The following is a 12,808-nucleotide window of genomic DNA, read 5'->3' on the forward strand; positions in this document are numbered from 1 at the left end:
CTAATAACACAAGTATGATAATAGAATTTGGAAGAAATTATACATTTATTAAACAATTAGCTTTTTATTAAATTAAGGATATCACAGGCAACATTTCTAGAATGAAATGTGCAGTTACTGTAGCTTTGTGATTTTAGCTGATTTATCAGACAATTTATACAAACTTCCCAAACATGCTCATTTTTGTCATCAATTCCTCATATTGGCCATATTCCTTTTTAGAATGGTGAAAGCGCCCTCTAGTGAAGAAAATTAGAACATGCCTATTTGTTATGGAGCAGCGTCATGACCAGGTATTTAACATTTTATAAGAGCAGCCATGGGAAAAAAATATTTATGTTTTTTCTATAAATGTATTATATCAATATCTTTGTGACAACAGAGAGGAGTTTGCAGCATGTTTCTCCTCAAGGTGTTTTACTCTGTGCTACTGAACTTTGTTATTTTGTGCCTTGGCCGCTACCTTTACACTGTCTGTCACAAGCACTTGTTATGAAATATGACAATGTTTTAGATTCTGTCTAAATCTATAACTGGAATAATGTCTGAATCGTTACAAGTTTACTACTCATATAGTTTACAGGAGCTTTTGCAAAAATGCGATGTCATTAGATTGACGTGACAAAACGTTCAAGCACTAAAAACATTATACTACCGTGCTGTGAAAAGATGGGGGTTTGGAATGACTTGTATTCCTCTTTTGCCCAGAGATGTGTCAATCACGATCACCTCTATCGTCTCACACTGGAATACCAGATCTGTATGAGCTTGTCATGCAATGACAATGATAATCAGATTAGTTGACTAAAGCACATACAGATCTGGGACCAGAGTAGGAACACACTTCTTTGAGACTGACTATGTTGTTACCAGGGTCTATGTGTACCTCACTCTCTGTTAATGCTGCTTTTCGACTGTAACACCAGTGTTACACTAGTGTATACAACCTTATGTTATACTAGGGAAATAGTGTTTCCATAGCTATGGCTGACAGTGAGGACTTGTGAAGAGCAGAATCAACATCTCTGCATAATAAAGTTGCTTTGTGAGAAGGTGCTTATGTTCACAGTTAGTCATGGTTACTGTATGTAAATACAAGCAATATCATTTCTGGGTAACAATTAAGTACCTTAATGTGATTGTTTTCGATTAAATGATCAAAAACATACAAAAATATATTCTTAGCAAAGAGCAATTTCTAAAGCAAGAATTTAGCTAGGACTATCTGGGAGTGGTCTGAGTTGGAAGGGGAAAAACTGAAAACTAGCTGTTATTGGCAGAGAGGTTTAGAACTCGCTTTCTTATTGGTCTATTAACTGTGAAATTGTGAAAATGATGATAATGCCCTTTTAGTGTAAGAGCTGTTTGAAAAGGCTGCCTGAAATGTTTGCCTGTTTTGGTGGGATTAATTTTTGGCCTGCCTGCCTGTGATGTCACCAGGCAGGCCAAAACTCCACCCCAATAGAACAGGCAAACATTTCAGGTGGTCTTTTCAAACAGCTCTTACACTAAAATGTACTGTATATATAAAACACGGGGAAAATCATGATTACTGGATGTTTATTTTATTAAAAGTTATTCTAGTGCAACAATAGAAATGGCAATAACACGACTAGTCTTGTTCTGAATGCACACACCTCATAAGTTTGTTCACTCTGTGGCCAGTTCAACACAATCAATAAATAACTTTTATCAAACTATTGATAAATGTGTTTGTACCTTTTCATTCAAAAGCTAAATCAATAGCTGATAAGTGTCTGACCATTTCAATACAATATCTCTTATTTTGGGGTGAGGGAGTTGGTGAGAAGGATGTGAACTGCTAAATGTTTACTGGTAACTCACTAGTGTCATGTGACTATGCGCATGGTGATACAGCCACGGAGAGGCACAGGACAGGGTATGGCATTGTCTATTTCCATGCAGGTGTCGATGTAAGGATCCATCAGTACCATGTTTGGGAATGCTTTGTTCATCTTTCGCTCGCTCAGCAGGTAGATCTGCCCATTGACTGTGGTGCAGCCACCAAAGAACTTTCTGTCCAGACATTCTTCTTCTAGAACTGTCCATTCATCTGTCTCCACATCTAGCCGCAATGCCTGACCTCCCAGGAGATAGAGGGCTCCGTTGAGCACTGTTGCAAGAAGGTCATACCTACGGGACATAAATATCTATTTTTATAAGGAACCTGCCCCAGACAAACGTCTGTTGATGCAACCTAGCTAGTTCCATGACTTTCAACCTAGCAGAACTAGTGCAAGCTCTGAGTTCACTTACCTGGGCAGAGGGGAGTAGGTGACCACGTCCCATTGGTCCTCCTTCACCAGGTACCTCTGAATGCCGCTGTACACCTCCCCATTCTCATCCAGTCCACAGGCGACATAGATACACCCACCCAGAGTGACTGTGGCAGCCCTATCCACAGCCCGCACCATGGGGCTGACCTCCTCCCAGCCCTGTGCTCCCAGCAGCAGCTTCTCCACGTGGGCCACAGGCCCCTCGTCCATGCTGCCCCCCAGGACATACAGCTCCTGCCCCAGGCCCACAGAGCAGTGGCTGTGCCTGGACTTCTGCAGCGGAGGGCCATCCACCCAACGCTCATTCCCACACTGGAACATCCGCACCCAGTCCACGCTGTACCAAAAGATCTCATCACGGAAGTTACCTCCGGTGACTACAATGTTTTCTTCTGGGAGAGTAAGAAACAAGAGATTGACATAAATGACTTGAATTATGACTCCTATGGCTTATTCAAGTATACATCCTCCCGATAGCATGTTGATAGTAAGTTCATGCATCACTTTAGCTGACTTAATTTACTCAGAATAAGAAAGGGTGTTTAACTTCAGAAAGGGAGTCAAATTGTCAAATCGTTACCTACTGCTGCCACAGAGTACTGGGTGAGATTCTTCCTCTGAAGTGGTGCATGGGACTGCCATCTCCCACTGTGGGGGTAAAACTGGTAGAGAGACTGTTTGTCCTGGTCATGGGGCCCTCCGAGTATGTACAGTGTCTCTCTGGCCCGAGTCCGAGGTACGGACCTGCCCATAGACCAGCTAGTAGGAAAATTGTCATTCAGTTTACAGATGAGTTTGGCTCGTGGGTCGGACCCTTTGAGCCTGGTGAGCAGATCAGTGATGTAGGGCAGAGACAGGCTCTCTGGTTGCACCAGTTCCACCAACTCCATGAAGTCCTCCTCCCGACTGGGGTCAAAGGTTGCCCAGCGTAAGGTCATCTCCAAGGCTTGATCCTCCCTGGGTACAAACAGTTTATCACTGGCAAGGAGGTCTGCCACACTCTCCTTGGACAGGTACATGAAGTCCTCCTCTGTGGCGATAGCAGGTAAGTGGGTTAGAGCCACCTCACGTGCTGCTGTGTAGAGCTCCCGGCATCCCAGCTGCCAAGCGTAGGCCATCATGCCCAAGCAGTTGCTCAGATGCAGCTCTCTCTCCAGGAACTTGCAGCATAGGAGCCTGGGTCTCTCCAGCTGGAGGAAGTCTGCTGTCTCTAGGATCCTCAGGACATTCTCTCTGCTGAGAGACAGCTTGGATGTCTTGGTGTATTCCATCAGGACACGAAACTGGTCCACACCCACACCTTTGATCTCAACGTGGCGCTTGCCACTCTCTCTGCCACCGCCATAGAAAAGTGCACGGAAATAGGGGCTCTGAAGAGCCAGCTGTTGACGGTTCACAAAGAAGGATTCTGTCTCTACGTGAAGAACTGTGTCAGGTATCATCACATTTATCTCAGCCTCCTCGTCGGCACTGTCGTTATCGGGGCATAACACAGGAGAAGGTGTTGCTCTTAAAGTATACGGCACCAGCTCTTGATTTCTCCTGGCCATGTCACAACAGCCACGGTCCTCCCCTCGTCTTACTTTCTCTGGTGCGACCTTTCTCTGGTTCTCTGTTGGCTACCAATGGAGAAATTAGGTCAGGTCAGCTTGCAAAACACAAGCTAAATATAACTAGGGCCTATGTGCCAACCAGACAGCAGGCATACCCAACTATTTGTTGTGGGTGAAAGGGGTTTGTAAAGACCCATGTAATAACATTGAATTATAACATTGGCTCCTTGATAATTTGCAGACCTATGTGTTAAATAGAGAATTGTATTTTTGTAGCCATTTTTTTATTTGTTCATCTTGTTTGAATGAAGAAAAAATAATAATTTAGCTAAGTTCCATACATTTTGGAAAGGGTTTAACTTTTAAATATTTTCGTTATTCAGACTAGCTAACCACCTAGCAGCACTGCAAGTCCTGGCTATCATGGCTAGCTAGCTAGCTACCCTTGCACCTATCGTGTTTCTAGCTCTGCTCCATGGCGTTTCGTGTGGCTTGAGTCTGCTTTAACACCCTGCATCTTTTCAATTTGTTTAGTCACTTCCATCAATATACTTACGTTACTCACCAAAATAAAATATGTTCAAGTTCTGACGAAATTATATGTAATGCGCGAGCATGCCCGTCTGACTAGCTCTGGACCACGGGCATGCGTCGGATATTCACTACGAGCTGCATGCACATTCGACGCATGCGCATGGACGAGAGCTAGTCTGACCGCAACCAAGGTGCTCGAAAGTAGTTTTATTTCGTATTTTGGACAAATGACAGCTTGCTCATACAGAAAAAAGTTTGTCAGCACTACTGCAACACTTTTATGTTTGCGATTAACAAAAGTATATTAAAGCCAGTCAGTAAACAAAATGTTACACATTTCCTCTATGGAGGGTAGCCATGTAAACTTGAACCTCAGCTGCATATCTAATATGCTGTTTACTAACTGTAATCAAGATATTTTTGACTAACCTTTACTTGGCGACACTTTCTTTGTTCTCGAATTCGGAAGGGGCCGGTGTCTTGTAAACCTCTACGTCCAGTTACAGGTGGAACTCCGATAATGAGGAAATATTCAGAAAGATATGAAATCCACGTTTTGTACAGAGTGAGAAATGGCATCGTGTACATGTGTAAATGTTTGTTTTGTTTTCGGTAGCACTGTGCTGTAGTCTTCTTCTGCATGTGACCGTGGCGCACCTCGATCAAACCTACAGAGAATTTGCGTTTTGGTACATCAGAAGTATATTAAAATGCAATGGAACGCCGCGTTTGCCTTGCAGCGGTAGTTGCAATGCGTTCTGTGTGGTGCAAACGTTGGATAAATTGAACGTATGTGTAGACGGCTTGACAGAAATGATAGCAGAAGGTGTGTTGAACTTTTCTTGCATACATATCCAGATGAGGTTGAGAACCATTTTACGCAAACAAACTGTCGGTGTGATCGAGGTGTTAGAAATGACCAGTTCGTGCAGATGGCAAATGCCAGATCTCCGGCAGCTAAGGTGGCGAGGAACCTCCTCATGTGGTGCAAAAAGTGGATGAAATATTTTTCAGAATATTCTCTGGTTTTTGGAGTTCCACCTGCAACTGGCCACAGAGGTTTATAAGACACCGGTGCATTCCGAATCGAGAATGAGGAAAGTATCGCCAAGTAAACGGTGGTCAAAAATGTGCTGATTACAGCTAAACAGGAGCTATCACAAGCAAATTAAATTAATTCGCTAATGATAAATCGTTTGATTTGATATCAATTATATTAATCGAAATATGCAGGGCATTGAGGTCGAGGCTCAAGCCACACATAACGCCCTGGACCAGAGCTAGCATGTTTCCAATCCCCACATGACACATTGTCGATTCATTATTTATTTCCTCTGCAGGATAAAGATAAGAAGAAGCAAGAAAGTATATTTGACCTTTCAAAATATATAGACAAACCAATCTGAGTGAAATTTCAAGGAGGACGAGAAGGTAATTGTCTAGCTAGTAACTAAGCAGCTATTTTGAACTAGGACTGGTCATTCATTGTTTTGACAGTCAATGCACCTCAATTCCAAACACTAATTGTATTCACAGCCAGTGGTGTCCTGAAAGGTTTGATCCTTTGTTGAACCTGGTGTTGGATTGAACAGTTGAATACATGCGTGGTAAGGGATACAAAGTCATCTGATAAAATCAATTGCATATATTCATGTCCTCCCGCCTCCTTTCTCAAAACCCATTGGAGGAAAAGGTCAGAGAGGCGGAACCTCTGGCTTTCTCATCCAATGGGTTTTGAGAAGGAGAGGAGAGGAAATGTGAGGACTATGCAATTGAGATTCTCCCTATGTGATGATGTTTATACTGATGAAATATTTCCCACAGCACCCTGATGAGGACTTTACTGACAAAATAGCAGTTTCTGTGAAATGCATTCTATTGAACTTCCATTTTGTTCCAAGAGAGTGGCTGATTTATCATGTTCTTCTCCCTCCCCAGACCCAGATGACCAGTTCAAGCTGACAGAGGACACAAGACAGCTGGGCCTAGCAGTGTGCAGAGGGACCTCGTGGTGCTCATCTGCCCTCAGGATAGCATGGAGGCCATTCCTAACCCCTTCTTACAGCAGCAGGAGGGCTAGCCGGTAGCAGCACCTCCACCACCTCTTTCCTATAACTCTCAGCGGCTGCATCTCAATAGTCTACATTGGCTTCCTCTCCTTGTCTTCTCCCCTTTATCTACACTGTTCCGAAAAGACAGGATCGGTGAAAGCAGTATGACGGATGACTACTAGAAATGTTTCTTGCATTTGTCCAGCTATTCTACGTTAGTTCAGATGAGGAAATGCAGACATGGAGAGGAAGCCACTTCAGACTATATGGGAAGATCTCAATTGCAAACTCCTCGCATCCTTTTTCCTCGTTTCCTTCTCAAAACCCATTGGATGAGAAAGCCAGAGGTCCCTCCCCTCTGACCTTCTCTTCCAATGGGTTTTGAGGAGACGAGTATGCAATTGAAATATTCCCTTTGAGGTGCACCCACCTACAGAACTCGGGAAACAGTGAACAGTTAATGAGGTCAGTCAACTATCATGGAACATTCCGGACCAGAGAGTAATAATGTACATACAAAAATGTGAATCTCAGATCATGTGGATAAAAATAAATAAAAAAACGGGATTTTTGTTTCTGTTTGAGTTGTGCCACACAGGCCTATCTGTTAATGGGCCGGAGCTGTATAAACAGTTGCGCACTACAGTTGTAGTTCTGATCTTAAAAAATTAGCACTTACGTGTTTAACTTAATTTTCTACAGTTAGTTGTTTTTAAGAAAGTAAAATAGAAAATTCATATCTCTCCCTTTGTTCTCTGTCTCCAGTGCCAAGTGTGACTCTCAGGGTGCACTGCAGTACTAGAAAAGTGAAATGGAGGATTTTCTTTACAGACAAATTGTTTGGGCATTGTTCTAGGTACACCCAGCTAGTTGTTAGTACTCTTTGAAGGACTAGATGGCAGTATTTCTCATTTCAACCACATTTGTGTATTCAAAAGAAGGCTGAGGCTAAGAATACAGAGTTTTCACCCTCTGGAAACTTCTTTCTCAAAACTAAGGATCCAAATCACGCATGTTATTTTGCACACACATTCAAGTTTTTCTCTTTACTCTATGCTTTTCTCACCCTCTTCTGAACCCTCAACCACTTTGATCGACATGATGATGTAGCGTATGTCTCTGCCTCATATTTCTGAACAGCTGAAATAAAAACTTGGCCGCGATTTGAAAGAACATTCCAAAAATAATACACTACCAGTCAAAAGTTTGGACACATCTACTCATTCAAGGGTTTTTCTTTCTTTCTTTTTTACTATTTTTTACATTGTAGAATAATAGTGAAGACATCAAAACTATGAAATAACACATATGGAATCATGTAGTAAACAAAAAAGTGTTAAACAAATCAAAATATATGTTATATTTGAGATTCTTCAAATAGCCACCCTTTGCCTTGATGACAGCCTTGCACACTCTTGGCATTCTCTCAACCAGCTTCATGAGGTAGTCACCTGTAATAAATTTAAATCAACAGGTGTGCCTTCTTAAAAGTTAATTTGTGGAATTTCTTTCCTTCTTAATGCGTTTGAGCCAATCAGTTGTGTTGTGACAAGGTAGGAGGGTATACAGAAGATAGCCCTATTTGGTAAAAGACCAAGTCCATATTATGGCAAGAACAGCTCAAATAAGCAAAGAGAAACGACAGTCCATCATTACTTTAAGACATGAAGGTCAGTCAATCTGGAAAATTTTAAGAACTTTGAAAGTTTCTTCAAGTGCAGTCTCAAAAACCATCAAGCGTTATGATATATTTTGATTTGTTTAACACTTTTTTGGTTACTACATGACTCCATATGTGTTATTTCATAGTTTTGATCTCTTCACTATTATTCTACAATGTAGAAAATAGTAAAAATATTTAAAAAAACCTGGAATGAGTAGGTGTGTCCAAACTTTTGACTGGTACTGTATATTATAAAGGCTGTCTGTTGTAACGGATATTGCTGTAGCACAAGCAAAACTGTCTACACATTGCACTGTGGCAAAACTATCAGCATTTTGTGTGATGATGTAATCATTATAGTTATGCTGCCATATATCCAGAGAACTCTGCCTCCCAACAGCCAATGTTTGCGCATTAAATCGCTATTGACTGCCTGTCTGTGTCTTGCTTGTTGATATGCTGCATACATATAGCTTGCCTGAATAGCTGCATGTAGTCTAACTTCTCTCCTAAAAAAATAAAATGAAATTAGTAGACTGCCTGTCCTGTCGTACTTATGTTTGCAATAGATTACTGTTACAACAGACAAATAACTAAGTTTGTTCAAAGTCTTTCATTTACAAGTGGCAGCGGCGTCACAGAGTGAGTGAGCACTGAGCAGCAGCTGAAACTTGGAGGGGGAAGCGCGTTGCAGATCCTGCACATGTGCAGAAATCTCTATCTTTAGTTGTAAAAAATCTGGGTTCCAGAAAATCCGGAACCCCAGCCACTGTAAAAAGAACATTGTGGAGGGTTGGTAGCTGACTGGCTATAGTGTCACATTTATAGCTAAGGTAGAGGGGCTGAACAGCTCTTTTCATCCTCCAGGAAGGGAGGCTTGTTGATTGTGATCAGTAGGCTGTAATTCTTATCTGCTGTAGGGGGCTACTCAAGCTTGTGGGCACACACAAAGAGACGCTTGTGGGCGGCTCGGGTCTTCCTGGGGTCTTAAGCGGTGCGCGGCTGCGAAACGAATATAGGGGAAACTCCGTTGACTCTTGAATGCATTTACATTTAAAGCAGCTACTGGCAATTATTTATCTGTAGATAGATCTAAATGTAATGCCACATGTATTTTCATCCTAAATAGTGTACTGCGTGAGTGGCACAGTGGATGTGGTGTAAAATCACCATGTAACTAGAACTGATAAGCGAAGTTGGCCAGAGAGACTGCAGTCCTTGTAAGAGAAGTAGAGATCTGCCAAGAGCAGTGAGCCCAAGGCATCGAGCCAAAAGTTAAAAGAATTCCAGGACTCTCCCCTCCATCTTGAAGTGTTTTTACTATGTCAGGAGATAAGATAATGATGCATGTATCCTGAACAAAAATATAAACGCAACATGTAAAGTGTTGGTCCCATGTTTCATGAACTGAAATAAAAGATCCCAGAAATGTTTCATACACACAGAAAGCTTATTTCGCTCAAATTTTGTGCACAAATTTGTTTGCATCCCTGTTAGTAAGCATTTATCCTTTACCAAGATAATCTATCCACCTGACAGGTATGGGGGGGGGGGGGAGGGGGGCTCCCCATACCTGTCAGGTGGATAGATTATCTTGGTAAAGGATAAATGCTTACTAACAGGGATGCAAACAAATTTGAAACTTAGATGAAAACTAATTCTGATTGGCTGGGCCTGGCTCCCAAGTGGGTGGGCCTATGGCTACACCCCTGCCCAGTCATGTGAAATCCATAGATTCGGGCCAAATGAATTTATTTCAATTGACTGATTTCCTTCCATGAACTGTAACTCAGTAAAATCTTTGAAATTGTTGCATGTTACGTTTATATTTTTGTTCAGAATAATAGCCTACATGGCCACAAATATATATACACTACATGACAAAAAGTATGTGGACACCTGCTCATCGAACACCTCATTCCAGAATCATGGGCATTAATATGGAGTTGGTCCCCCCTTTGCTGCTATAACACTCTTCTGGGAAGGCTTTCCACTAGATGTTGGAACATTGCTCCAGGGACTTGCTTCCATTCAGCCACAAGAGCATTAGTGAGGTTGGGCACTGATGTTGGGCAATTAGGCCTGGCTCGCAATCAGCGTTCCAATTAATCCCAAAAGTGTTCAATGGGGTTGAGGTCAGGGCTCTGTGCAGGCAAGTCAAGTTCTTCCACACCAATCTCAACAAACTATTTCTGTATGGACCTCACTTTGTGCACGGGGGCATTGTCATGCTGAAACAGGAAAGGGCCTTCCCCAAACTGTTGCCACAAAGTTGGAAGCACAGAATCGTCTAGCATGTCATTGTATGCTGTAGCTTTAAGATTTCCATTTACTGGAACTAAGGGGCTTACTCGAACCATGAAAAACAGCCCCAGACCATTATTCTTCCTCCACCAAACTCTACAGTTGGCACTATGCATTCGGCAGGTGGCGTTCTCCTGGCATCCGCCAAACCCAGAAAGCGTTTCCACTGCTCCAGAGTCCAATGGCGGCAAGCTTTACACCACTCCAGCCGACGCTTGGCACTGCGCATGGTAATCTTAGACTTATGTGCGGCTGCTCTGCCATGGAAACCCATTTCATGAAGCTCCTGACAAACAGTCTTGTGCTGATGTTGCTTCCAGAGGCAGTTTGGAACTCAGTATTGAGTGTTGCAACCGAGGACAGACGACTTATACGCGCTATGTACTTCAACACTCGGCGGTCCCATTCTGTGAGCTTGTGTGGCCTACCACTTCGTTGCTGAGCCGTTGTTGCTCCTAGACCTTTCCACTTCACAATAACAGCACTTACAGTTGACCGTGGCAGCTCTAGCAGGGCAGAAATTTGACAAGTTGACTCGTTGGAAAGGTGGCATCCTATGACAGAGCCACGTTGAAAGTCACTGAGCTCTTCAGTAAGGCCAATCTACTGCCAATGTTTGTCTATGGAGATTGCATGGCTGTGTGCTCGATTTTATATACCTGTCAGCAACGGGTGTGGCTGAAATAGCCAAATCCACTAATTTGAAGGGGTGTCCACATATTTTTGTATATATAGTGTATATCCAATCTTAACTTTTTTGGATTTGACATTCAACTCCTATGAAATTAACCTTTTTTAGCTGAAAATAGTTGTAACAACATTTCAAGTAATTCCATGATGAATACTAGGGAGTACCCTTTGTTTTTATTTACCTGTAGATTTTGACACACCTTATAATCCTTTTAGGTCACATAATGTGTACAATAAAGCCTATGTACACCGGGGTGTAGCCAAAACCTTTTTTAAGGCTCTAGGTGGGATCAGGGCTGCTAGGAGGGGGGACTCAGGATTTGTGAAGGGAAGTACCTGAGCGCAAGGTGATTCTTGCGCCTTCACGCCCACTGGCAGGTTGAACAAATACTGGACCTGTTTCCGATGTATTTAGTCTCCATGGACCTCTTGTCTGTCCCGACTCATCCTCTGAAAAGGATACTTTGATCGTCACTGTCGGACACTGGAGACGGGACAGGTGAGTTGGCATACTTTAAGTCGTTTAACTTTAACTGCAGTTGCTCGACATAACTTTATGCGTAAAAGTGGCGCTTAGTGTTTCCAAAACTACATTCAACTAGTTTAGGCTGCTCATCTCACAATGCCGTTCGTGGTGTGTAGACTCATAGCATTTGTTTTTCTTACATAGACTTCAAACAATAGCCTACGTCTCCTATTTATCATACTTTTTATTTGGCCTATCCATTCCTTAGGGCGATCCATTACTCCGATGCGCTTTTGACGGGTGAGCGCACGTTTCGAAATCGCCCAAAATGAAGCCCCCAAATAAGAAACTTAGATGAAAATCATAAACACTTAAATATAGCCTACTAATTATGTAGTTTTATTTCAACTCCACTCCTATTAATAATACCATTGTCTAGTGATATTGATTGTGCATGTTTACTTATAGTAAATTGCTAGCTTTTTCTGCATTAGTAGCTAGGTTTACATCCAATTGGTGACAGATTTTCATGCGAATATTCTAAAATCCGCATAAAGAAAATAGCCTATGTGAATTTTCCCACCATTGGTGTTTCCACCAAACGGATTTGTTGCAGATAAAAGTCAGTGAGTGATGACTTAGTGCACACAAAATGTACTTTTCATCTTAAATTGTACCCAATAAAAATATAATGTTCAATGTGTTTCCATCGCATTGTCATAAAAACTGTTGAGTTTAATAGCAAATGTGCTTACTCTGGTCTTGGCGAGTGCGCTCTAGCCAACAGCTTGCAGATACAGTGCTGGTAGTAGGCTAGACATGATGAGATAATGGATAAGAGCGAGAATATTTGTATTTGTCAAATGGCAGTCAAGCATTGATCATGTCACCTGAATAAGACCCTCGATATTTATTGGAAAGGAGCATCAAGATCACCCCTGCATGGTTTCCCGGGTCATAGTGTGAGGACCACACGCCATATAATCGCGCAACACATCGCGTGACTCCAAGTTTACTTAGATTTGGTGGTTATTATATCAATATTTGTTATACATTATACATTTTACCAACACAAAAAGATCCCACCATGTCCAACTAACAAATTATCTGTTGGCATTTATCAAATTGTATCGAAACTTCCTGTTTCCATCTCAGCTGTCTTGATTTTTTCAAATAAAGTATGACTTTACTCGCATAAAAACTGTGGATGGAAACTTGGTTAGTAGCTAGGTTTCCATCCAACTGTCAAC

At 42.1% G+C, this 12,808-nt stretch overlaps 1 protein-coding gene and 1 pseudogene across 2 annotated transcripts; one reads left to right on the plus strand and one right to left on the minus strand.

Annotated features, from left to right (window-relative positions):
* Positions 1–1,568: 1,568 nt before the first annotated feature.
* LOC311137637 (kelch-like protein 23) lies at positions 1,569–4,872 on the minus strand. Its single transcript, XM_084172150.1, has 4 exons — positions 4,814–4,872; positions 2,878–3,916; positions 2,278–2,689; positions 1,569–2,154 (listed from the first exon to the last, which is right to left on the minus strand). Exons 2-4 carry the CDS (start codon positions 3,845–3,847, stop codon positions 1,851–1,853), a joined length of 1,686 nt encoding a protein of 561 aa, XP_084028276.1. The 5' UTR covers positions 3,848–3,916; positions 4,814–4,872; the 3' UTR covers positions 1,569–1,850.
* Positions 4,873–5,476: 604 nt separating this feature from the next.
* Positions 5,477–6,464, plus strand: LOC311136989 (U6 snRNA-associated Sm-like protein LSm7; annotated as a pseudogene). The gene is made up of 4 exons: positions 5,477–5,485; positions 5,725–5,815; positions 5,921–5,991; positions 6,323–6,464. The product of its transcript is annotated as a U6 snRNA-associated Sm-like protein LSm7 (transcript).
* The last annotated feature ends 6,344 nt before the right edge of the window (positions 6,465–12,808 follow it).

The sequence above is a fragment of the Coregonus lavaretus genome (assembly GCF_964263955.1).
Source record: "Coregonus lavaretus genome assembly, chromosome: 11".
Classification (NCBI taxonomy): Eukaryota; Metazoa; Chordata; class Actinopteri; order Salmoniformes; family Salmonidae; genus Coregonus; species Coregonus lavaretus.